The 25,973-nt window shown below is 41.6% G+C and overlaps 1 protein-coding gene across 3 annotated transcripts in view; it reads left to right on the top strand.

The window, feature by feature from the left end:
• The window catches only part of RAD18 (RAD18 E3 ubiquitin protein ligase), a 100,082-nt gene extending 76,107 nt beyond the window's left edge, over positions 1-23,975 (top strand). For 2 of the 3 annotated variants that reach the window (XM_032458864.1, XM_032458862.1), the window contains 2 exons: positions 11,580-11,642; positions 23,085-23,975. In XM_032458864.1, coding sequence (XP_032314755.1) covers positions 11,580-11,642; positions 23,085-23,217 — 196 coding nt within the window. In that variant the 3' untranslated portion in view covers positions 23,218-23,975. The remainder of the gene's footprint in view (positions 1-11,579; positions 11,643-23,084) is intronic. The other variant, XM_032458863.1, reaches the window with a different exon arrangement.
• Positions 23,976-25,973: the final 1,998 nt, after the last annotated feature.

Raw genomic sequence — 25,973 nt, 5'->3', positions numbered from 1 at the left:
AAATGCTTCTAGAAATTGGCAGTTTCTTCCAGGTTCCACACTTGCCATAGCTTGTGGCAGTGTCTGATCGTCCCCCAAGGTTTGGTATGATGACCATAGTGTTGAGAGTTTGGGTTGGCATGACGTAGTAATACTTGCTATTTGCATAAGGTTAAAATCTTCAAAGTGTGTTTCCCTTAGTTTTTCAGACATTTGTAAACTATAGAAATTCTTGTCTCGTGTGCTTCTGCATGTTTGGCTTGATTCGTAAGACTGAAGTATAATCTTGACTGGTTCAGAATTTAGTTCTTCATTTAAAGAAAAGAAAAAGAAAAAAGAATAGCCGAGAATGTGTATGTCAGAATGCTCTGAGAAGAGGCAGTGTGGGCCCTTGAAGCAACCACGAGTCCCTTCTAGATGTTAGATGTACCGTCAGTGGCTGTTTTGGATCAGCATTCCCAGACCCTCAGACGTTGGCAGCCAGTTAAGAGCTTTCTGTAGTTTAAAACAGAATGTCAGAATCAGAATCCTTTGGCCTTGTTCTGGTGAATGAAATTGGGTGGACTAGAAATGAAATGTAACTTATATATCATCTATTGGAATTTTGTCTTTTTAGTGAATTGATCAAGTTTATAGTTTGTTACAGTCCACTTGGAATTTAAAATCAGCTTTTTTTCTGCCTTCTCACTTTTTATACTATCTTTGCTTTTAAATCAGAGGAACAGATTTTATGAGATCTCCTTAGAGACCTTCAGAGCCTGCGTAAAGACATATTGGGACAGAATACCAACATTTTCAAGTTCAAGGGTACCTCGAGAAATCACTAAATATAGTAACCTCGTATCACAGGTAGGGAAATGGAGGCCTAGAGCGGTGACGTGACTTACCTACAGTTGTTCACTGAACAGGATTGAAGCCAGTCATTCTCAGCCCAGGTTTTTCCCCATTGCAGCATGAGTTGCATCAGAATTTTTGTCTTGGGCACCATTGCTTCCTCGTCAGTAGAGTAGCATTTTAATGGAGTTGTTCAAAATGTCAGTTGGACATAGTGTGACCACATGTTCTGGTTTCCCTGAGATCAGGTTGGCTTCCACTTCTTGCCTTGGCATCATTGTTAGCAGCACCCTGTCACTCTCCCAAGTGTCTGGGTGTAGACGGTAGGTGATACGGTTGCCTTATTAGAAGGACATGCGGTATTAATTTGCACGTCTTTTCTGTTCTCTTTACTCTCGCGTAAATAGTTACATTCTGGAACACGGGATGTATTAGATCGCTGATTTTGCTCACTCTTGTTGATTTCACCACATCAGCAGTGCACATTGTTCTTGTATTGCAGAGAGATTCAAACATTGCAACGTGCATCTTACTTTTAATTCTGAGTGCAGTTCACAATCAAATTGGTCTGATTCTTTCTAGTAAACCCTACTACCTCTCTGTAATCAATGCAGGAACCTGGCTAACCCCTTAACTACCTACTCTGAGCTGTGCACCAGCAGTTAAGCACGCTGGGGAAAAAAACAAAACCAGAAACAACCATCTATTCATCTGACTTTATCTGCTGACTAATCCCCAGATGCAGAGTCGTGTTATATTTTTACGTAATTCTGCAGAAGTCAGTTATGGATGCCATGATTTCCTCAGTGTGTGCTTCACTCCGCTTCCCTTGCCCTAGCAAGCACGATTTGTTAGAGCCGTTTATCACTTGTTATTGGAGTGTGGGTAATAGTGCAAATAAAAAATTTAAAATGTGTCAGTGTTAAAATCTGGGGTATATATAGTTTTAGAGGGATAATTCTCATACACTAGATCATTTAGTCTGATGCTTCATTTTATGTGGGACTGAGTCACAGGGCAGTTCAGTGTCCACTGCCTGAAACCCAGCGGTACAGGGTAGTGTTAAAATTTTCCTCCTGCTTGAACAGGCTGTGAGACTGGAGTTTTACAGCCTGACTTTGGCCTGATACTGGGTTTCTGCGGTTTGGTGGTTGGTGCTGGCCAGGCATCCCACATTTGCACAGAAGGATGTGCGTTCCCGGGACGGGCAGCTGGGTAGAGTGTATAGAGGTTGGCCCGGCTGAGTGGGAGATGCGCTAGTTTCATCACAAGCCTCGTACCTGCCTCTGGGTCTCTGTTATCAGAGAAACCTGTAATCAGATGAACGCTGCTTAAGTGGTAGTGGGAATTTTCATCTTTGGAATGTTGCTTGTCTTTTAATTCGTTTCTCCTTACGGGGCTGAATACTGTAACCTGGTAACCAAGACCTCAGTGTCGTCTCGTGTTTAGGTTTTGTTTGTGCTGGGTCACAGTCACGTGTACTGACGACAGCTGAGTGAATAAGAACATTGAGGCATCATGATTTGTCCCGCCGCCCACTTACCTTGAGACCTTGCTTCAGTATCTAGTTGTGGCAGTGAAAATTGTGCTAATTAAAAAGATTTTCCCTTACATTAGACACTCAGAGTTGATGCCTGTTTTCCCCCCTGAAGTTTATAAGTTTAACTTAAGCACAAATGTTCGATTGTATTTGGAAATTAAATTTTTTCCAGAGGGCCAAGAGGGCTCCAATGTTTACAGTTAACCTAATGTCCTTTTATTTATCTTCCTTAAAAAAATACATAGTACTTTTCTTCACTTTTTATCAGAATTTAAAGTAATTGACCTAAAAGGTATGATACTCTTTTTAATACAGTATCCCCTAACTTTTTCTTGGCACATGAAGAATGGTAGTGTTTGTGTGTCAGTTTCATCAAAGGGATGGTTGATGTTAGTGGCCAGAGGGGCCTGCCATGGGCTTAAAAATTGTTTCGATTATTCGAGATCCTTTGCATTTCCATATAAACTTTAAAATCAACTTGTCAGTTGCTAAAAAAGAAAGTCTGCTCAAATTTTGGATGCGATTACATTGAATTTATAGATTAATTTGAGGACCAACTGACTTATCAATATTGATCTGATACAGTCTGGTCTGGTTTATATGTTAAAGTTCTCACTCCACATGCTGTGAAGAAGGGGTGGGGGCCTAGAGGTGAAGCAGGAGTGGCGGCAGGGAGACCGTTAGGCTTCTGTACAGTCCCTTCTAGGGTTTATGGTCGAGTGGATCAGGACAGTCATAGTGAAGATAGGAATGGGTGGATTTGGGGATAAATTTGGTTGTAGGGCTGACAGAACTTGCAGGCGGTTTGGATACGGTAAGGCAGGGAAAGGTCAGTTTTGAGGATGAATCCTGCATTTTGACTTTAGCAACTGGGTGAGTGGTGGTACTGCTTACTCAGTAAGATGGGGAAATTTGAGAAAGACAATGGAAAGTTGGGCCAGGGTTTCGGGGAGCAGGTTGTATTGGTGATCGAGGGCTTTGTTCTGGGTCTGTGAGCTAACCAAGCAGAGATAGCAGACAAAGTGGTGCAGGTAAGGGGAGAGGTCGGGGCCTTAGATACATGGAAAGGCATGGTGTTGGCTGGGATCCTGTAGCGGGGACATGGAGAAGAAGAAAAGGCACCAAGGACTGAATCCTCTCTCACCCCAGCGTTTAGAAAGAAGAAACACAAGAGACTGAGCAAAGGAGATCCAGGAAGAGTAAAACCAGTAGAGGATGAGGAAAACTAAGACATTGTGATGCCATGGAAGCAGACAGAAGACAGATTGAGAGGTCAGATAAGACTCGAGGAAGGATGTGGATGTGGGCAGCACAGAGGTCTTGCTTAGCAAGTGTGGTCTTGAGTGAAGGGGTTCCCGTGGAAGAGCAACTCGTGTCCTGAAACGGGATCTAGGGGATGAAGGAGGGAGAGCAGCTCTTGACAGCTCTTGGCGACTGGCTGTGAAGGATGGTGGAGATCAGAACCGTATTGGGGGAGCCCAAGGGAGTCGAGGGGGGATTAGCTGGGGCTGTGGGGTAGAGAAGGAGGCACTGATGTGGGGAATGTGTGGAATAAGTGAAGTTCTGAGGAGGCAGCGAGGTGGGCTCAGGGGAAGGGTTGACCTTTGCCAGGAGCAGGGTTGGTCCATCCATAGAAACAGCAAGGAAGCCAGAGGATCTTGGTACAGGTGAGTGCAGGTGGGTGATCTGATCCAGGCATGACCAGTAAGTTCCTGCCTGATTGCTTTTATCTTCTTAATGTAGTAAAGGCAGGTTCATCAGCTGAGGTGGGGGTCGGGTGGCGGGTGGGCAGTTTGAGGTGTGAGTCTGAGAGTGGGAGACAGAACATGCCAGGTGAGTATTGTAGGATTGCCCGGGAGTAAGGATTGCCCATGTGAGATTTGTGATCAGAGATTTTAAGTGAGATTAGTCAGCAGATAAAGTCAGATGAATAGATGGTTGTTTCTGGTTTTGTTTTTTTCCCCAGCGTGCTTAACTGCTGGTGCACAGCTCAGAGTAGGTAGTTAAGGGGTTAGCCAGGTTCCTGCATTGATTACAGAGAGGTAGTAGGGTTTACTAGAAAGAATCAGACCAATTTGATTGTGAACTGCACTCAGAATTAAAAGTAAGATAAATGTAATAGACAGTTGCTTTGGAATTCTTTCTCATCAACCAAGAAACACTTCAAATATGTAGCTTTAAAAAATAATGTTTGGTTTTCAGATATAACTTAGAAATGTCTTTGACAATGAAAGAAGATTTGCTAATATGTTTTCTTATCATTTAGAGGGGTTTAATAGAACCATTTTTAAAACATTCAAGATTTGATACTCTTTTTGAGCACCTAGAGTCTGAGAAGGAAAGGACCCACAAACCCATGAGTAAAATGGGCAGAAGTCATGAACAGATGGTTTGCCCAAAGAGAAATGCAAATTAAATCCATTTCTCACCTGTTAGGTTGACAAACATCTTAACATTTGCTAATATACTCTGCAGTAAGGCTGTGAGGCAACAGACACTCTCATTTATTTCTGGTTGAAGTGCTACATAATACAGTCCCTAAGGAGAGGAATCTGGTGAGATCAACTAAAAGTGTTGTACGCCGGAACATCCGCACGAGATCCGACATGATTGTTCAGAAAGGAAGATCTCTACGTGCTGATATGGAGAGATCTCCAGGATATGTTTATAAGTGAAGAGACCAAAATTCAGAACAGCATAGATAGCATTCTGTTTTTTCTAGAAGGGGAAGAAATGATGTATGCTTATATTTATTTAGTTTTGTATAAAGAAACACCAGAAGAATAAACAACAAACTAATAAGTAGTTACTTGCTGGAGACAAGGGGAACAGGTTGGCTGGGGACAGAGTAGGAAGAGAGACTTCTCAGTGTGTATCTTCTTGCGTCAATTTCATTTTGAAGCATGTAACTATATTAATCTACTTTAAGCAATAAAGAATAGTACTTCAAAGTAAAGTTTTGGACATCTTCGTCATCTTCATCAATGTCATTATTAAAAATTGGTTAATGAAATTTGGTCATGCAGGCAGTAGGGTAAGACAAATACATTAATGGGATTTTGTAATTTAGAGGGCATTGGGATTATTAGGAAAATAGCTAAATGTTTATATTTCTGTCAAATTAAGAGAAAACAGTATCTAAAGGAAACATTATCAAAGTAACTGAACCTAAGGTATAAGTATCTTACTATAATTCAGTGGTAGCTTTGTTATTTTTAAATATCTTCATAATTGCTTTTGGAAGGTTAACATACTACACATTTGATTTTTCAACTGTTAGGAATGTGTCATTGAAGGAATTTAATGTTGCAGCAAAATCTTTTTCTACTGATATACATTACTGTTTTGTATTTTATTATAGCCTTTTTCCTGGGAACATTTATGAACTTCAGAATACCGTGAAAGCTAAATTGTTCGTCTTATTTTTGGTGGTGAATTTTGATTGTTCAAAGTTGCTAGAGAAAATGTGAGAACACGGAATAATTTTTCCATATCTTTTATATTTTTAAAAGAGCTTAAACTAGATAGTACATGTGATCTGCTGTCCTTTGGATGAATGGGACATTGCTCTGAGGGAATGTATCTTCCCTTAAGATACTATGACATCAAGTCCTTGAAATATATGTGTTCACGAGAGCCTGGTGCCTAGCCATCCATCTTCGTTGTTCCTTTTGTGGGAGTTCAGCTCAGCCTGGCTTTGTGCCTCTAGCAGGGTGCCTGGCACGTGGTAGATTATGGAACTAATTTCCCTGGGCTTCAATTTCCTTGTTGATAAAATGGAATAATAGTGTTTTTGCCCTGGAAACCTCCCTGGGTGATTATAAAAAGCAAATGAGATGAAAATATATTGTGAATTCTTTGTAAATTGAACATAAACTTAGTTATGCTTTGGCTTCATCTCTTATTAAGGATTTACCATGTATTACTTGATAAATAAGTTCTTTCTGGTATTATCTTTTTCTAAAATCTGAATCTGAAGCTTTCTTCATTTTATCTTTTTCTAGATCTAGTGGAAAGCATGACAACATCCTTGCTTTCCCTTGAATTTCTCTGAGCCTCTGTCCGTCTGTCAAATGGGGATAAAACTGGGATGCGTGTATGAATTAAAGCTACTGTGTCTAGAGAGATCATTGTGATGATCTCTGTAGAAGTAGTTGCTCACAAAATGGTAATTTTTGTTATTGTCAACAAGTGATTTTTTTTAACCTAGGGTGTTTAGTGTTCTAAATGCATTATTGTCAGCCAACTGCTGAAGTATTTGTCATATAAGCTGTTGCTCACCCTACAGAACAGATTACTAAAAATAGGGGTCTGGGGAAGGGTTCATGGGAGCTGGCGGCGTTTACTTTACTGTTGTCTGGTGGGTATTGTGTGCTGTCCATCAGTCCTCCAGTGATCTGCCCTTAAAGAGGTTTTGTTTGTTTTTTTAAGTTGAATATACTCAGCCATGCTCAATTTAATGCCAGTTATGAGAAGCGATTTGGGAGTTGGGGAGGGATTGGCAGGAAGTAACTACTAGATAATAGAAAAATTCCACTCATAAGTCACCTTTAGTCCACAGGATTTTTATAGCAGGTGTTTGCATTTTGCCTACCCCAGAGTACCCTGTGTACCTGCCATGCTGGATAAATAGCAGGTTCTGATGAACTTGCACCCTGGTGTCATAGAAACAGCAGAAATCAAAGATTAAAGCAGAGCACATGGTGATCTGGTCTCCTAGGGCTCACTGAAGCATGGTGCTGAGGCAGTTATTCAGGTAATTCAGACCCAAATTGGGTTTATGAAAATGGAAGCAACATTTATTGAACACTTACGGTGTGCCAAGCTCTATGCTAAACATTCTATGTATTATATTGATTAACCTTTTAATTATTCCTATGAACTACATGTGTTATAATCCTAACTTTCCAGGTGAGGAAGTTGAGACTTGGAAAGATTAAGTAACTTGCCCAGGGTTACTTACATACCTAGTGACAGAAACAGGAATGAAACCTTAACTTTGTCTGACACTAAAATCTGTGATTTTGTTTTTTCCTCTGGGTAGTATGACCAGTCATGCCTTTGCCAGAGGTATTTGGTATGTTACTGTTCAGTTTTGATGGTAAAATTTGACTGTTAGAATAAATAAAAGGCTACAAAAGAAATAAGCAAAGAGTTTTCCTTCACCTGGTAAGATGTTATGCTGCTACTTTTGATCAGGAATGACAGGAGTAAAATTATATAGGAAAGGCCAAAGACCAACCAACCAGCAAGCAAACAAAAAACAGTTGAGTGTACACTTCTGAAAGTTTGAGCTAAAAACAAAGTCTAAATTACATGAAAAATCAAGTGTGAGTGTTCCAAATACATCTACTAGAATCTTCCTGAATAAGGGCTGGGAATCCGATAGAACTCAAGAATCATATTTTGTGCCTATGAACCTTTGTCTCTTGTATTTAATTTGTATAATTATATCCACTCTAGCCTTGTCTGGATGGTAACATCAGAGCACAATTTGAATACCCTTCCATGGGGAGCTGTAACTTTCATGTACCAGACTTCACATTCATCTGGCTTCTTAAATCATGGTCCACCAGAGTGTTTCAAACCCAAATAGTTGGGTGTCTGAAGTCTACTCTGAAAAAATTTCTTGTCTGAGAATTTAAAGCTACAGCTGTGTAGGTCTGTTTGTGCCCTGACCCTGGGTATACTGGAGTGAGTAATTTATTTTCTCCTGTGGAGGATTGTTTAGATATCTTGAAAGTGTGTGAAAAGAATTTTTGATCTCCAAGGCATATTAAAATGACTAAGATTTCAAAAATATTAGTTACCGCTATCCACAAGGAAGAGCTCTGAGAGTGATCATTTTAGTAACACTGTGTCATGCCGAATCATCTCTTTCTAAAATCCTATTATGAAACTGTGTGTTCAATTTCAGAAATGCGGCTTTTGAGTAGAATATAGCGAGTACATTACCTTAGAAAGGAATGGACGTTTCTGTCTGCTGTTTTAGTTGTGTTAGCATCATCTTGCAGTGTCTTGGGGTAACTGGAATTGGAGCAGCAAATGTAGCACTATATGCTGAAATTTCACTTTAGGTAAGCTTTAAACGTCCCAAACTTTGAATCACTCGGTTTAGTGATTGGTTTTCATCAGGTTAGCAGCGGGGCTGGAGTTGGAGTAGAAAGAAAGGTGATGAGAACTGAGGAAATCGGGGAGCCACGCATCGTGCTGGCCAGTGGTGGTGACGTGTGGAGGAAGAGGAGATTGCAGACCACTTCTGAGACGTGTTTTTTGTAAACCTCCTCTGCCGTCTGTTCTCACTGGGGTAGCATAGCAAACACCGCTTAGGTTTGTGTCGTTAGTGCACCGCAAATATTTTCCTTTAACAAATCAGCGATTTGTACTGGTGATTTAAAAGCCCATAGGTAAATTGATCCCAGACCACTAGGTTATTTGACAGGCTTGGCCGTCCTGCTTACTTAGCTGGAATAGTGGGGATGCTTTGTAACCTTGCTGGTTTTTTTTTTTTTTTTAAATTGCATGTATGGATTTGGGGAGGGTGGTGTCAGCAAGAAGCTGACCTTGCTATTTCTCTAGCTGTGTGACACCTGCCAGGACCCAGCGTCACTTGAGCACCGCCTTTCCCCCATTCCCTGACCTCATGCGTTCCCAATAGGAGTGATTTCGCCCCCTAAGGGGTGGGAATTGGTTGAGGGGGAGGTGCTGAATGGTGAAAAAATCCTACTCCATCTTAAAGCATGTGTGTGTGTGTGTGTGTGTGTGTGTGTATGCTACATGTATTATATGTATGTATGTATATATACGTATATATGCTACATGTATTATATGTAAACAGATACACATTATATTTGTGGTATTAAAATTTCATTGAGGGGCAATTAGGGGAAAAAAATGTCTGAAAATGCTTAGGTATGGAGGGTGAGGACAATAATGAAAAATGATTGGAAAAACACTGCCGTGGCTCTATTAGGTAAAGAAGGGTGGATGATGGCATCAGTATAACTTGGAGTAGAGAGAAGGAAATGGAGAAGTTACATAAACAGCTTCAGTTTTCCTTATAAAGTTGGAGTAGTTATCACTAAAATGAGGAATAACAAAGCCTGGGATTTTGTGAGCGGAGAGGTTTAGAGCTCTTCTCTAGAAACAGGAGTGGCAGTGGATATTAGCCCTCCCCAGCGGGTGGCTGTGTGGGTCTGTCTCTTAGGAAGATAGAGTTGATGAAGTCTGCCTTGCATCTCCTTAAGGGTTTTCCGCTTTTCCCTCTTCCCTCTTAATGAGAACTATGTTTAACTAGGTGTTTAATGGGAAAGCTTGTTATAGGCTTGTTTATACTAAAGTGAAAATGACTGGTGATAAATTAATGTGTTACTATTTTCAGGGACACTTGCATTTGAGCAGGGGACCATCCTCAGTGTAAAAGAGTAGTAGGTGCTGAGGTACCCTGACAGCTTAGATCAGTGGTTCCCAGCCCAGCGACCTGAAGGCATGGTTGCAGTGGGTCTGCAAAAGTACATGCACATCAAGAATTGTCTGTAGATATAGTAGTCTCACAAATGCATGTCCACTATTTTTTAAATGTATACATGTGCTGCTCTAAAGGATAAAATATAAATTAACAGTATTACTATGTCTATAATAATTCATTATTGATACGTGTTTTCTCAAGCCACAAATCCTAAAAGTATTGCTCCTACCACATGCAGATCCTCATCCCGAAATGTCTGGGAACTGTTGCGCTCACTGGACTGGAGTCACTACACTTGAGTGCAAATGGAATCCCCACACATCGCCCAGTATACTTACAAACCACAGACTAAGGGTGCCCTGCTTGTAGCTCCTTGAGGGTCTTGGGAATCTGGGGGTTGGGGGGCAGGGAAATCCCTCAAGTAAAACATTTGGTACAAAACTATTTTTTGTCTGTTGTTGCCCTTTTCCTATTCAGGCATCACAGGCAAACACTGCTTCAGAGCGATTTGTCGGAAGTGGTTGAGAATGATTCACTGGCATTTGAAATCTTCATAATTTTTAAACTTTTGTTATCTATTAGAATATCATTAGAAATATGATTGGCACTAACATCTGCAAACCTGTTGTCTCTTGCCTGAGAGTTGTTCCTTTGTTTTAGCCTCCTCTACCCTGGGGGTAGTGACTCCCTTTTTCTGAGTTGTCCCTAACACTGCCCACGACATTCTGTGTATTGGATGTCTAAAGAAATGCTTTTTTTATATGATGTACATCTTTAAAAAACCTATTTGTATATGTTTGGTAGGAATGTAGTTGGGTAAGGACATGATGCTAAAAGCCTTAAAACAGCTTTTTTTTTTTTAAGAAATAGTATATGTCCTCTCTAACCTGTTCACTCTGCTGCCCTGCACAGATAGGCCAAAGATTACACAGCACATTAAGCTAGGTTGTGTTATAACAAATCCCATTATTAACACAGTTTCCAATTAATTACATTTTACTTTACTTTGGTTACAAAGGGACTAACCGCCACTTAGGAACTTAGTATCTCTTGTGACTCTCTTTACTAGAGTGCAATTTTTAAAACACGACTTGGTCTTTGGTTGCCATCAGTTGAAATTGAAAAGGTGCGTCATTTTTTTTTCTTGGAGTATTTTTAATGCATTTTTTTATTATTATTATTATTATTATTATTATTATTATTATTATTATTATTATTGAAGTGTAGTCAGTTACAATGTGTCGGTTTCTGGTGTACAGCATGATGTTTCAGTCATACATATACATACGTATATTTGTTTTCATATTCTTTTTCATTATAGGTTATTAGAAAAGGCTCGCGATTGTATTGCATTTTGATTTGAGTCCAGGTTTTATGTTGAGGGATTTATTTAAGCTTTAGTGATTTTTAAAAAATTATTATTGCTAATTAATTAAGGTTTTTTTTTTACAGCTTTATTGAAATTGAGGTATAATAAACTGCAAGTATTTAAAGCGCACAATTTAATGAGTTTTGTCCTTTGTGTACCATGAAAGCAGCCCCACAATAAAGATGGTGACCTGTCCACGGCTCCCAAAGTTTCCTTGCACCACTTTGTCGTCCCTCCTTGCCCAGCCCGCCCCCTGCAGGCAACCACTGGTCTGCTGGTTTGCTTCCTGTCACTGTAGATTAGCTTGCATTTTCCAGAATTTTATATAAATGGAACGAACCATGCAGTCTTTTTATTGTCTGGCAATACTGACATACATATCCTTTTAGTTCCAGTTCAGACATCATAAGAGACCTCCTAGAAGAAGAGGAAGCCTGGGAAGCGTCACATAAGTGAGTCCTCATGATCAAGAAATAAGCGTGTACTTGACCTGAGAAATTATAACTCTGTACAGTTAATTTTCAAGCCAAAGACTCTGTGCTTACTGATTTAAGAACGTGATAGTTCACACGTATCAAGGTAACGATGTCCAGTTTACTGCTAGTTTCTATATGTTTCTGCTTAGAAATGGAATCTCAGCTGCCATAACTCCAGTTACTTGTCAGAAGTTGTTTGTCTAAAGATAAACTGTTCAGATGGGCAATTAGCAGTCGGGCTTTAAGCACTGGCTCAGAGTCTTTAGAAAGCCTTTTCATCCTTTCCTAGATGTTCCCAGTCATAAGATTGCGGTACAGCAGGGCGGATGTGTGCCACTGTGATTTCATGAAGGTCACACACTCAGGTGTGCCTCAGAACTGCCTAGCTGTCTTACTGTTTCTGTGATTAGTCCTTTGTCTTGTTCTTCACAAGGATTATTTGAACCCTTCTCAGTTCTTTTCAGTGGTTCCAGCTGAGCTGAAGACCTTTCCTCTTCCTTTATAGAGAAAATAGAAGCCATTATATGAGAACCGTCATCTTTCCAATACCAGATGTATAATCCACCTGTATGTGTATCTATTTCATCCCTCCTTTTATAATTCCTAACTTTTGTAATCGAGGGCTGTCCCTCCTCCTTTCTCAGTCTCATTTCTCCTACCTCCTTCCTACCCTCTTGTCAGGCATGTTATTCCTTCTCCCTTCTCTCATTTAGACCCCTCTCCCTCCCCACTCTCTCTCTCTTTCTCATTGAGTTCTCATTGTGCCCAAATCTTTCCCATCTTGAAACCAGCCAACACCCCACTCAGTCTCTCCTCTCACTCGGCCTCACCAAGCAGCTGCTATCGTGCCCTTCTTCCTGGACGGCCTCTGCTTCACTTTCCATTTCCTCATCTCCCGCTTACTCTTCTGCATTCTCAACCAGGCCCATCATTCCGAAATAGCTTTCACTGGAGTCACTGACGGAATCCTTGTTGCTATATCCAAAGGATAGTTTTTTAGCCTCATCTTCTTTGATTTCTTTGCATTTGATAAGTCAGCTATACCACTCCTACTTAAAATTTTAGAAATAAATTAAAAGCTTGGTAAGAAAATTAAGAAATAGTAATTTTATAGAAGTCAATTGTAAGGGGGAATATTACAATAAAACTTGAAAACAAGCAAACAAACAAGAAAACAAACAAGCCAAATAAATAAATGGCAATAAAATGTTAAGATGAAAAAATTTGATATGTGAAAGTTTAGAGGTATCAAGACCAGGTGCTAAAAGCTGGAAGAAAATAAAAAGATAAGAGTGGCATCAGGAAAAATGGTGAAACAAGGACTTCTGCAAATTCTCTCCATAAAAGCAATTGATGAAACTTGTCAGAATCAACTTTTTTAGAGCTCTGAAAATTAACCATAGGCAGTAGCAATCCAAGGAGCATTTCTTCAAGAAAAATGCCTGAGTCTTGGTAAGAAGAGCTTTGTGGTAATTTGACTTGCGCTGTTCCCCTCCCCACCTCTCCAGCTCCACAGTGGCCTTGGAAGCCAGTAGCGTGCAATTTTGATGAGGACCAGCAGCTTGGCAGCCCAAGAGAAGGCAGAACAGACTTGGAGCTCCTTCACAGCCTCACTCCCAGAGAATTCTTATTATGTGCCTTCTCTAGTGGTTCCCTTGAAGACCCCCACTTGCAAGACTGTCATTACCTGGCTTGGAGCTCACTCAGTGTGAAAAGCCTTCTTTCCTCCTAGGGTGTTTGTTTAAAATAGAGATGATTGATTAACTTTGTGTAGCCGTCTGAGGTGGTGGTTAACAGTTGGGGCAAACAATATGCTAACCAAAAAGCTTAAAGGAAAGGCTGGAAAATGAGATTTCTCTGGGGGCTTTGAACAGCTCTGACATATTTTTGTGGATCTAAAAGGTCACATTCATGCATAGGACTCTGTGCATGCTTAGGAGAGACCTGAGAAGGTCCTGAAGCTCTCACCTCTAGCAAACCATGAGGCTCTGTGCAAGCAGAAAGTAGAAGCTAAGGCAGAATTGTTGATGAAGTGCTTAACGCATGCCCCAACACACATGCAGAATCCCTTGGCAAAAACTGATTTTGACAAGGGGTTTGTTGTTACATTGGTTTTAGGTGTTTAGAGAAACTTCTACCCAATCATTAGCTGACAACTAAGCTCATTTAGCAGACATGTCAGTGGTCACACACAACAAAGAATGTGATTTTCAGAATTAGTTTAGAAAGTCACATAAGAACAGCAAACACCACCAACAACAAACCCTGAAGAAGGATACAAATCTAATTTCCAGAGTTACCACAGTATATTGGTAAAAATGTTCAGTTTGCAACAAAAAATTAGGAGACATACAAAGAAATAAGAAACTGTGGCCTGTACACTGGATGAGGGGGCAACTGATAAACTGTTTTGACTATATTCATGAATTAAAGGGAAGTATGTCTCACCAAATAGAGAATACCAATGAAGAAATAGAAATTTTTTTTTAAAGAAATTCTGGAGTTGAAAAACATAATAGCTGATGTGAAAAATTCACTAAGCAGATTTGAGCAGGTGTAAGAAAATATTGAGATTACAGTCATCCCTCAGTATCCATGGGGAATTGGTTCCAGGACCACCTCCACCCCACCTTGCCCCATACATACCAAAATCCACAGATACTTAAGTCCCTTTTATAAAATGGTATAGTATTTGCATATAACCTGTGCACATCCTCCGTATACTTTAAATCATCTCTAACTACTTATAATACCTAACGTAGTGTAAATGACACATAAATAGTTGTAAATACAATGTAAATGCTCTGTAAATAGTCGCCAGCATGCAGCAAATTCAAGTTTTGCTTTTTGGAACATTCTGGAACATTTTTTCCAAATATTTTTGATCTGCTAATACAGAACCTGAGCATATGGAGAGCTGACTGTATTCAGTCTCGGGAACAGAAAGAAAAAAGGATGAATAATGAACAGCCTAAGAGACCTGTAGGACACCATCAAGCATACCAACATACATATAATGAGAGGAGAAAGAAAAATAGGCAGAAATAATATGTAAATAAATAATGGCTGACTACCTACATTTGACAAAAAACATTATTCTACACGTGCAAGAAGTTCAAGGGATTCTGTCAAAGACAGAATGATTTGAAAGTATCAAGGAAGAAAGCATTCTTCACTTAAAAGGAATTTGGTGATTTCTCATCAGAAACTGTGGAGGCCAGAGACAGTGAGATGACATATTCAAAATGTTAAGACAAAAAGACTGTCAGCCAAGAATTCTGTATCTAACAAAACTATACTTCAAAAACGAGGGAGAAATTAAGACCTTCCCAGAGAAATAAAACCTGAGAAAATTGGTCACTAGGAAATGTGCTCTATAAGAAATACTAAAGAGAGTCTTTTGGCTAAAATGATAAGACACTAGATAGTAACTTGAATCCATGTGAAAAATTAAAAAGTCACAGTAAAAGCAAGTTTAAAAGTATAGGTAAATACAAAAGACAGTATAGACATGTTTTCTGTTGTAACTCTTTCCCCCCCACCTGATTTTAAAAAAGACCTGTATAAAGCAATAGTTACAAATCTATGTTGATGGGCACATGATATATAAAGGATGTAATTTGTATGACAATAACAGCAGAAAGGTGGGAGGAAGAAACAGACCTATACAGAAGCAAAGTTTTGGGATTCTCTTGAAATTAAGATGACATTAAGCTGAACTAGATTGTTATAAGTTAATATGTTAATTGAAATCTACAGGGCAACCACCAAGAAAATAAATTTTAAAATACAGTAAAAGAAATGACGGGAATTAAAATAGTACTCAAAGAATAACACAAAAGAAGACAGTGATGGAAGAATGGAGGAACAAAAACCACCCCAAAACCAGAAAACAAATAGCAAAATGTCACACATAGATCCTACCTTATCAGTAAGTACATTAAGTATAAATGGATTAAACACCAATTAAAAGGCAGAGATTGGTAGAACAGATATTTTTAAACACACGATTCTAGTATATACTGTCTTTAAGAGACTCTAGATTCAAAGACACAAAGTAAAAGGATAGAAAAAGATATCACCATGCAAACGGTAACCAAAAGAGAGCTGATGTGGCTATAGTAGTATCAGACAAACTAAACCTGAGGACCAAATTATTACTAGAGACAAAGAAAGACATTTTATAATGATGGAAACATCAATCCATCAAGAAGATGTAATAATTACAGGCATCTATGCACGTAACAACAGAGCCCCAAAATATGTGAAGCAAAGGAGATAAAAACAAAAGGCCCATCAAAAAATTACTGTGGATGGGCCTGGCCCCAGCTTGTTTACAGTCCTTTGTGTATGAAGATTCTGCGGTCTAAAGGCAGAGTGAGCCTGTGGACTTGTCTCCACGCAGCGATCGTATTCATCGGTGGTCTTGCCTGGAGTGGGAAGAAGAATGGCCTCTTAAGACAAGAGAACCTGGGAAGCTCCTTGGCCCTGCAAATCCCAAGCCCGTTCTACAGCCGCTAATCTGTCTGTCCATGTTCCTTTTGAAGTGTTATGCTAAGAACTACATTCAGCGCAAAACTTGTCCGGGGCTATCACTGCTTGCTTTTGTATTTCTTATTTGACTTTCCAAGATCTTAAATTTAATCTTGTCTGCTTATTAACATCTCTCACTATTCATTCCTTTTGAACCTAGTATTCCTGTTCTGACAGTAAACCGTGGCTTCCCATCCTGAATTTGGGAAATGATTTCTGGACTGAAGTACAAGTCCTTACTACATTTATCATCCTTTGTACTTTTCCTCTGGTGAGTGTCAGTCCTTGACACCAGCCTATAAATTTTTGGATGCCAATTCTGCCATATAGCATATTGATTCTCCCTTTTCTTTTAATATTGCCTATCAAAGAGTTTTCTGTCATCTGGTGAAAAAAAATCAGAGACCCACCCCTCTTAAGAGGTTTTTATCTAGAAACAAAAATTGTTTTATCCCAAGAAAGGCTGCATGTTAGCTGATATTTTTTTTTTCTTGTATGCCTTTATTTTTTTGGAAGTGAATACTAATAAATTAGCAAAAGTTATTTCTGGGTATTGAAGAAGACAAATTTAACATCTATCATATTCCTAATATGTGCTGATCACCTAAGGAACAAGTACTTTGATACTCATTGTATCATTTAATCCTTGTGTTTACAGTGGAAGGAAGGAATTCTGTCCACTTTGTTTTATGAGAAATCTGAGCCCAGGGGGATAGTGACTTGTCCCGAACGTCCTAAGCCAAGTCTAGTGCTTTCCCACTGTGCACAGCTATTCTCTGAACTGAGTTCTTCATCAGTGTACACCTGAAATAGAGTCTGATCCCATGTTTGTGATGTTTGCTGACAGCTTTTAAGTCTCAGTCCTGCCTCTTGCCCTCCCACACCTGGGCAGGCTGACAAGAAACCCTGGGTGCTCCCAGTTCGGAGCTGGCAAACCTCTGCATGTGTGGCAGCCCTCATTCTGACCGCCCCACCCAATTACCCACCATAAAACCCCAAGCTGATTTCCTTCCCTTGCTCTCTCAAGCCTTTTTCAGACCAGCTTGGGAAGCCTGCCCTGCTCTCCCCAGAGAGCCTCTGTATGCAAGTAATAAACCTTTTCATACACCCTTTCTGTGTGTCTGTGTGTCTGAGTGTGTGTGAGCACTTGCTATTATCAGTTTCAACATCCAAACCAAATTTTGTGTGAGAGTCCCTGTTGACTTTGTGGGGTCACTGCAAACACACTCTGACTCATTTGCTGTATTTTATTTCTGTCTCTATGTTTTTCTGATGGAGCATTCCTCAAACAAATGTACGTACTGTGTGCAGTCACTTGTACTGCCATCTGCTCTTAAGGGAAAAATAAGTTGCCCTTGTGAGCTCTGGTAGAGTCCAGTTATGACTTCGTTAGACTTGCCCAAAGATGTCCTAAATTTTTATTATCTCATAAAGGCAAGTGTATCAAATTTACCGAGGGAGAAATAAGATTAAAATAATGTAGAAGTAATTGGTATACTTATGTGATATCTTCCTAAAACTACAGTAAAGATGTTTGGTTTTCTATCAGGTTTATTGAGGTTTGATAATAAAAGTCACCTGTTTTAAGTGTTTCATTTTATGAGTTTTGGTAAACATAGACAGTGATGTAGCCACTCTTAAAATTAATATATAAAACATTTCCATCATACCAGACAGTCATCTGGGGCTCTTTTGTATTGAGTCCCCTTCTCCCACCACTAGTTCCTGGCAACCGCTGATTTGTTTTTCTGTCCCTACAGTTAATCATTCTTTCCCACAGTGTTAAATATATGGAATCATATAATAATGTAGGCTTTTGTGTCTGGTCCTTTCCATTAGCATGCTTTTGAGAGCCACCCATGTTATTGCGTGTATCAGTAGTTCGTTCCTTCTTATTACTGACTGGTGTTCTGTTATGTGAACGTGCCACAATTTGCTTATCCATTTAGCAGTTGATGGGCATTTGTGTTGTTTCCAGGAGTAGTGTTTTGTGTGGACATAAGTTGTCATTTCTCTTGGGTAAACACTAGGGGTAGCTTTGCTAGATTGTATGATAAGTGTATGTTCCGCCTACAAGAAACTGCCACACGTTTTCCACCAGCAATGTATGAGAGTCCTAGTTTCTCCATATTTTGACCAATATGTTCTCGGTTATTGCCTTTTTTTTTTTAAGCCATTCTAATAGATACATAGTAGCATTTCATTGTCATTTTAGTTTGCATTTCCCTAAGGATTGGTGACATTGAACGTTTTTCATTTGCATTTTGCCATCCCTATGTCTTGATGAAATGTCTCTTGAAACCTTTTGACCATTTTGTAAATTGGGTTTTTCCTTTAATTATTGAGATTTGAGAGTTCTTTATCAGGTATGTGTTTTGCAAAGAGCGGTTTTAAATTGTGATGAAATCTAATTTATCAGTTTTTTCTTTTGTACTTTTTGTGCTCTACCTAGGCAGTCACTTATCTCAAGGTCACAAAGATTCTTCTCATACGTTCCAGAAGTTTCAGGTTTTACGTTTAGATCTATGTCCTATTTCAAGTTAGTTTTTGTAAATGGTGCAAGATATGGACTGACGTTCAGTTCTTCTTTTTCACACATGGGTCTCCAGTTGTTCTGACGCTGTTTAATGATGAAATTATTCTTTCTCCATGTAGTAACTTTGTTACTTCTGTTGAAAATTTATTGAATAGGTATGTGTGGGTCCATTTCTGGAATCATTGTTCTGTCCCATTGATCTATATATGTCTGTCTTCACCAGTAACACACTGCCTTCATTACTGCAGCTATATAATGAGCCTTGAAATCAGCTAGTGTGAGGCCTAAACTTTTTTTTCCAGTTTACATTAGAGTTCATTCTTTGTGTTGTATATTCTGTGGGTTTTGACAAACGTTTATTGGCACGTGTCCACCATTATAGCATCAGACAGAATAGTTTCCCTGCTCTGGAACTCCTTTGTGCTCTGTCTCTTCACCCCATCTTCTCCCCAACCCCCTGGCAACCACTGATTTCTTACTGTCCCATAGTTTTGCCTTTTCCAAAATGTTGCCTAGTTGTGATCTTTTCCAAGTGTAGCCTTTTCAGTTGTAACCTTTTCAGATGGGCTTCTCGCACTTAGTAATATTTATTTAAGATTGCCTCATATCTTTTCGTGGCTTGATGGCTCGTTTTTTTTCAGTGCTGAATAATATTTCATTGTATGGATTGCTGCTGTTCATTTATCCATTCACCTATTGAAGGACATCTGGGTTGCTTCCAAATTTTGGCAATTATGCTTTGTAAAGTGCTACATATAACTATATTATTATAATTATGAATAAAGTAGAGGGTTTGCAGTAAACACAGTTTTCATTTCATTTGGGTAAATACCAAGGAATATGGTTGCTGGATCATATGGTAAGAGTTGTTTAATTTGGTAAGAAACTGCCAAACTTTCTTCCAAAACGACTGTGCCATTTTGCATTCCCACCAGCGATGAATGGGAATGCTTCTTGCTCCACATCTTCAGCGTCTTCAGATAACTGGTGTTATAATTTTTTCTTTTTCAGAATTGTTTTGGCCCTTCTAGCTTTGCTGTTTAGTTGTGGGGCTGGGGTCTCCCCATTCCCTAAGGGAGATAAAAGGCCAACCACACGAACCCAGGAGTGAACATTGGGCAGGGGAGGGACTCAGATTTTACCGTGCTGGACAGAGGTAGCAGATGCGTCATCCTGCTTTGTTCTGTGGGGAAAGGAAGCACCAGGATTGATTTCCGTGGGGTTTGACGAGCCTTACAGTGGGGAAGGGAAGCACTGTGGCCTTATAGGTGGCGCCCTTTGGGCTAATTCAGTGTGCTGTCTTTGTTGCCTCTACATCTGAGTATATACAGGAGATGATGTGTTCCGGATTTTAATTCCCCGTCCAGTAAGCACCAGAGCAGATTCTCTGATAGAGAAGAGCCACTGTAGAGAAGCCCAGATACCCGTGAGTTCCCACAACCCACATAACCCCTTTGAGCTACAAGTCTTTATGGCGAATGATTTTACTGATTGGAGCCTCTGGCAAAGGGAGGCAGCGTCCACCTAGAGGCACCCCTTGGGATTCTGGGCTTGTCTCCAGCCTAGCCTAGCTACCAGTTATGTCCCTTTCGAAAAGTGGATGTTAGCTTGCTACTAGGATCTTGTCAAAACTGAATGTCTGACCCATGAAGGCTGTCAAGGCCAAATCATGTCTCCCTAAAATTCATACATTGAAGTCCTAACCTCCAATGTACTTGTGTTTGGAGATGAAGCCTTTAAGGAGGTAATTAAGGTTAAATCAGGTCATAAGACTTGTCATGAAGGTCACAGATTGGCAAAATAAAGACACCCCTCCCCTTTGGGGCTGCAAAACCTGGAAGGCATCGATCAAACCATCTGGGTCACTCCTGTAGGTAGGAAGGGCCTATTCTCTGAAGAGACTGACTGGAATCAACAGTGGGCTGATGGTTAAGGATCTTGCTGAACTTTCTGTCCTCCCTGCAATCCACAGGCATTTGATATTACTGAATGTTAGAATGGCCTCCTTGAGAAAAAGCAACTCCCTCACCTCCTCCTGGTCCACACACCTCAGCAAGGCAGTTTGCTCACTGAGTGCTGCTGTGCTCAGAAAGGAATCATCTCCTTTTGGCCACCTTCTGGGTAATGATCAGGACAAAAAGGGTGTTGGGGTTATATCAACCTGTTCCAAAAACTCAGGATTCTTTCTTCACTATTCCTCGGCATGATACAGCATTCTCTCCCTAAGAGCAATGCCACATTGGCCAGATGGGTACACCCTCTGAGTGGCAGCTTGGCCAAGAGAGGTGCTAGAGGATTCAGACTTGACTCTGGTTCAGCCACCTGGATTCACTTGTTGGACTGACATGATCTGAGTCAGAGGTTGGCAGACTATGGCCCAGGGGCCGCATCTGCTCTAGTGTTTTGTTAATAAAGTTTTATTGGAACACAGACACACACATTTGTTTATCTAGTGTCTGTGGCTCCTTTCACATTACAACAGAATTGAGTACATGTGATGGAGACTGGCCCACAAAGCCCAAATACCTGTCCCTTTACAGAAATTTTCCAGCCCCTGTCCTAGGTCAAAAGCCTGGTGACCACTTGGTTGAGTACAGTGCTTACTGAGTCCCTTACCACGGCCCAGATGAGTCAAGGTGGGGACCATAACGAGGCTCTGAGCGTTTTATAAAAATGCCCTTATCCCTCTCACACCTCACCTTTCTGGGTAAAAGGACTGGATGTGAATGGGGAAGATTACAAAAAAGGTAAAGTTATGGTTAATAGGAAAGAGGCACACTGATTCTGTGTGGAGGTGGAGAAAGAACAACAAGAAGGCCACCTGCGGCGGGAACCTTAGGCTCCGGCGGATGTGGAGGGGGAGGGCGGTAATGACCTTCGTCTCTCAGAGCCGCCCCTGGAGCATCTGGTCATGCACGTTGTCCAGCTTTTCCCTGGAGCCTTAACATTAGTCATAGTTATTTAAGGTACTGACCTGATGGTTCCAACATGTGGTCATTTCATCTGTATCTGATGGCTACTTTATCTCTTGCCAATGGATTTTTTTGTTTTTTTTTCTTCTCTGTGTAGCGTACATTTTGCCTAAATGAATGCCCATAGAGACTGAGGTAAATAACATTTATGGCTGGAAATAGGCAGCCCTCTTCTTCTGTCGGGCCGTTAGTGTGGGGCGTTGACCTAGGTTGGAGTTTCCTTGTTACGAACGTGACCTTCGCTGCATCAGAGGGGCCAACTTCCTCTAGCAGTGGGTGCTTAGTGTCGAGGCAGGGTGGCCGGAGGTTTGCTCACTAATTTTGCTCAATTTCCTTCCAGTGGGTTCTGCACCCCTAGTCCCCTCAAGGGCCATCTCTTCTCCCTGTGGGTACCTCCCCCTCAGCCATTTCCTGCAGTTGCTTATTACTTGGTGCCAGGCTGGTGGTGGGCCAGGCCGGTCTAAAGCCCTGTGGCCTGGGTCTCGGTGCTCTCCCCCGCCTCCCAGGCGGTCGGACTGCCCGGACCCACCCTCTGCTTGGTATTGTTTGAGCGTGTCAGCCCAAAGAGTCTGCTGCCTCTCTTCTGGAGGTGGAGGTTTGTCTCTGCCATTTCCCAGCAGCAGTGAATCTTTGCCTGGGGTCTTGCAAATGATTTCCTGGCCTCCCCACTCAGGCAGACTGATTTTACTCCCACTCCTCCCAGAGGCTTTGGGCTCTGCCCGAGCCTGTGGACCAGTGAGTTTCCTGCTCTTCCCTCAGCAACTCAGAGCTGTTGCTTCATCGGACAGAAGGGTCCAGGAAGAGGCAGGGCTTCTGCCTGACCCAGGCGCCCCGTCCCCTGCTTTACCCCTGTGCCACGGGCTTCTGCCTGTATCCCAGAAAGCAGTAGAGCATCAGCTTCCGCCTTCCCCCGTCTGTCCCGCGGCTGCCCCTGCCCCGGCCCCATGCTCCGCCTGAAGCGAGGGGACGTACGTGCCCAGCTCTCTTGGGAGGGAGTTTTGTTTTCTTGGTTCCCTTGCAGCCTCAGCTCTTCGACAGGATAGGGGCAAGTTGTGATTTTGTTAGACGCTCTTGCTTCGTCCTGTCAGGGTGTTTTCGCAGCTTTCTACATGTGAAGCAAAAGTGTAAAATGGCTAGATTTTGATTCAGAAGAAAGGGGTTCAGCTCCTCGCTCTGTCCCCGAAGATCTGTGCCCAGTCACTGTTTTCTCAGTTGTGAAGTGGGTGCCGCATCATCAGAGTAGATTTGTCAGTGGAGTGGAGGGCTGTTTGGAGGATTAAATGAAAATGCATGGAAAGTTGCTTGCGAACTAGAAACTGCTGTGGAATAATCATGACCATTACTTTCTAAGCAGCGTTTTCTTTTTTCCATTTTCAGAAATGATCTTCAAGGCGCAGAAATGAGCCCAAGACAGAATCGTCGTGTGAGATCAGCTGAGAGCGCTGAGCTGGAGCCAAGCAACAAGCGGAACAGGAACGAGTCCGGGCGTGCGGACTGTTCCCATGAGTGACCAGAATGTGGTACCCTTTGTTGCCGTATAGATTTCATATTCATAAATGCCCAAGTGAAGAGGTTAAATTCTAAATACTATGTTCAACCAATTTTCAGTCTTTTCTACCTTCCAGGGAAAAAAAGTTACAAAACATCCTCACTTGGTCAGTTACCTCCTGCCTCTAAAACATCTCTCTCTAAAGATACCGACCTCACTCGTTCACCACCTTTGCAGAGGACACAGACTTTTTGGCAAAGGGGTTTTGTTTGATTTTGTTTCTAAATTCCAGAATGTCCTTAAGCCCCTCTCCTTCTCTTCCATGGAGAAACTAGCTTCAGAAAAGGATCCTCCAGCCCCCCTCCACCAGGAGTAGTCGAGGTGTTCAGAGCCACTGTGTTTTTGGAAAGGCAGGATGTCCTAACTCGGGTCCTCCGTGTGTGTGAGCTCAGGGTGCCTGGGTGTCGGCGTGCGTGTCACAGCAGTTGCAGGATAGTGGCTGCCCGAGTTTGATGTGGTCGGTAGTTAGACCGTGTCTTACACTTGACTTGGGGTAGGAGGTTAGCACTGTAACCTAAAGGCACAAACAATAACTTTGAAACGTTTTGGCATATTCTTTAGAAATGGCACTTACAAAGGATTCCTTCATCTTTTTTTTTTTCCACTGGGCCAAATTGAATCTTTAACACTTTAAATCCCAGCTATTAAATGGAAAGAATGCAATAAATGAATTTTGTAATAGCATCTATATCAATTTAAAATAAAGTCCTTGAAACAGTCTCCTGTGAATACTTGAGTTCAAGCTACAGATCATTGAATGGGGTTCATCAGAAATTTTTATCTCTGTGTAAAATGTCCCCCGAGTTCCCAGTTCTTTCTAGAGTTTCTAATGCCTGTCTTTGGCATTTCAGAGCCAGTCCCCCCAACTCCAACCCCCTGCCACCTCCCAACCCAAACCGGCTTTTAAATACTACGACAGCAAACAGCAGCGGTAAGACAACAAATTTATGAATGTGCTGGGGCGTTTGTGACTTCCCCTTTCCAAAGAACGTCTCCATTGACTTTGGCTTTTTGGTATGCTTTCGGGTTTCTTGGTAATGTGTGGAGTCTCATTATGACTTGGAGTTCAGCATTTTCACACTTTAGTGGCCTTTTGTTTTCTTTATGAGTTCCCTGAGCTTCAAATGGTTAAGAATTTGTCATAGTCATTTCATCCGCTAAAAATCATAAGTGGTGACATTAAGGCAGCTAAAAGCACCACCACTCACTGAATGTATCAAACGATCTGATGTGAGGTAAGTGAACCATATCGAACAGAATAGGGTTTAACATTGATGTGATACTTACATCACTGAGTTACCAGAAATTATGCTAAAATGAAAACTACTTGTTTCATTAAAAATTACACAGCCTGCTGTAAATTAAACTGGAAGTAATTTCTACTTGAATTGCAGCAAAAGGAGTTTGCAACGGAGCGGTGAGGCCCAAGAGAGGGACCCAGGCGAGTGAATTCATTCGGGAAACATCTGATTAACTACTTAGGTAGGCAGCAGTCCCTGTGCAGAGCACCAGGGATACAGAGGTGGCCAGAGGCCATCTGAAACGCTGGTTCTCAGGAGGCTGGAGAGGAAGATTCTGCCCTTCAGGGAACACCTGCCCACGTGTGGGGACCTTATAGCTGTCACAGCAGTGGGTGGGGCACTGCTGCTGCTCTCATTGGGTAGAGTGAGGTCAGGGGTGCCGCGGAGCATCCCACACGGCCCCCGTCAGCCCCCTGGGGCATGTGCTCGGGTTACCTTAAAGCACCACGGACAGGCGAGGGGGTGCTTCACCAAGAGAAATTTGGTGTTTTTTCCACAACTCTGGAGGGTGGCAGTCCCAGATCAAGTTGTCAGTAGCATTGGTTTCTTCTGAGTTCTCTTCCCTTGGCTTGTGGATGGCCACCTTCTCCCTGTGTCCTCACGTGGTCCTTCGTCTTTGCTCGCACGTGTCTGTGTCCTAATCTCTCTCATCAGGGCACCTGTAGTATTGGATCAGGGTCCATCCACATGACCTCGCTTTACCTAATTACTACTTTAAAGATCCTGCCTCCAATCCACTCATGTTCTGAAGTACTGGGGATTAAGACTTCAGTAGATGAATGGCAAAGTTGGGGGGTCACAACTTAGCCCGCAACACCTCACAGCAAATAACTATCCTGTTCAAAATGTCAGCGGTGTTAGATTGAGAAGCCCCCAGTATTAAGGAAGTCCCAAGTCCTTTTGAAAAATAAAGCCTCATAGGCATTTACTGGGCTCTGTTTGTTGCACCTTGCATACTTAATATTCATACACTGAAAGAAAGGCGTTATTATACCCACTTGAGAATCAAGACATAAGGTGTTAGATCCAGGATTGAAACCAATAAGCTTCTGATTCCAAAATTCACTTTTTAGTGAAAACATGACCGTCATTATTCATTCTTTTTACCGCCCAGCTCCTCTCCAGGGTGTAGCAGCTCCCGTGGGGGTGTCATCTCCCCTCCGCAGCGATGCTGCAGGAGGGCAGCTGTGTGTAACTCACAGACGCGCTTCCAGATGGCTCTGCTGGGTCCGGCCATCCTCCGCGCCTCATGCCTTCTCTGTCTTTGGTGCTCCTCACTGAGAATCGCTGGCCTGGTTGGAAAGGCGGTGCGTACGTGTAAGACAGTGCAGGTCATGTAGGGAGGGGGGTACGCATTTAAAAACGGCCTCATATGGTAAAGATTCATGGCAACAGGTAGAATCATGAGAGAAGGCT

The sequence above is a fragment of the Camelus ferus genome, chromosome 17, assembly GCF_009834535.1.
Source record: "Camelus ferus isolate YT-003-E chromosome 17, BCGSAC_Cfer_1.0, whole genome shotgun sequence".
Taxonomy (NCBI): domain Eukaryota; kingdom Metazoa; phylum Chordata; class Mammalia; order Artiodactyla; family Camelidae; genus Camelus; species Camelus ferus.
The sequence above is the reverse complement of the archived record's forward strand: the minus strand, read 5'-3'. Positions and strand labels throughout refer to the sequence as shown.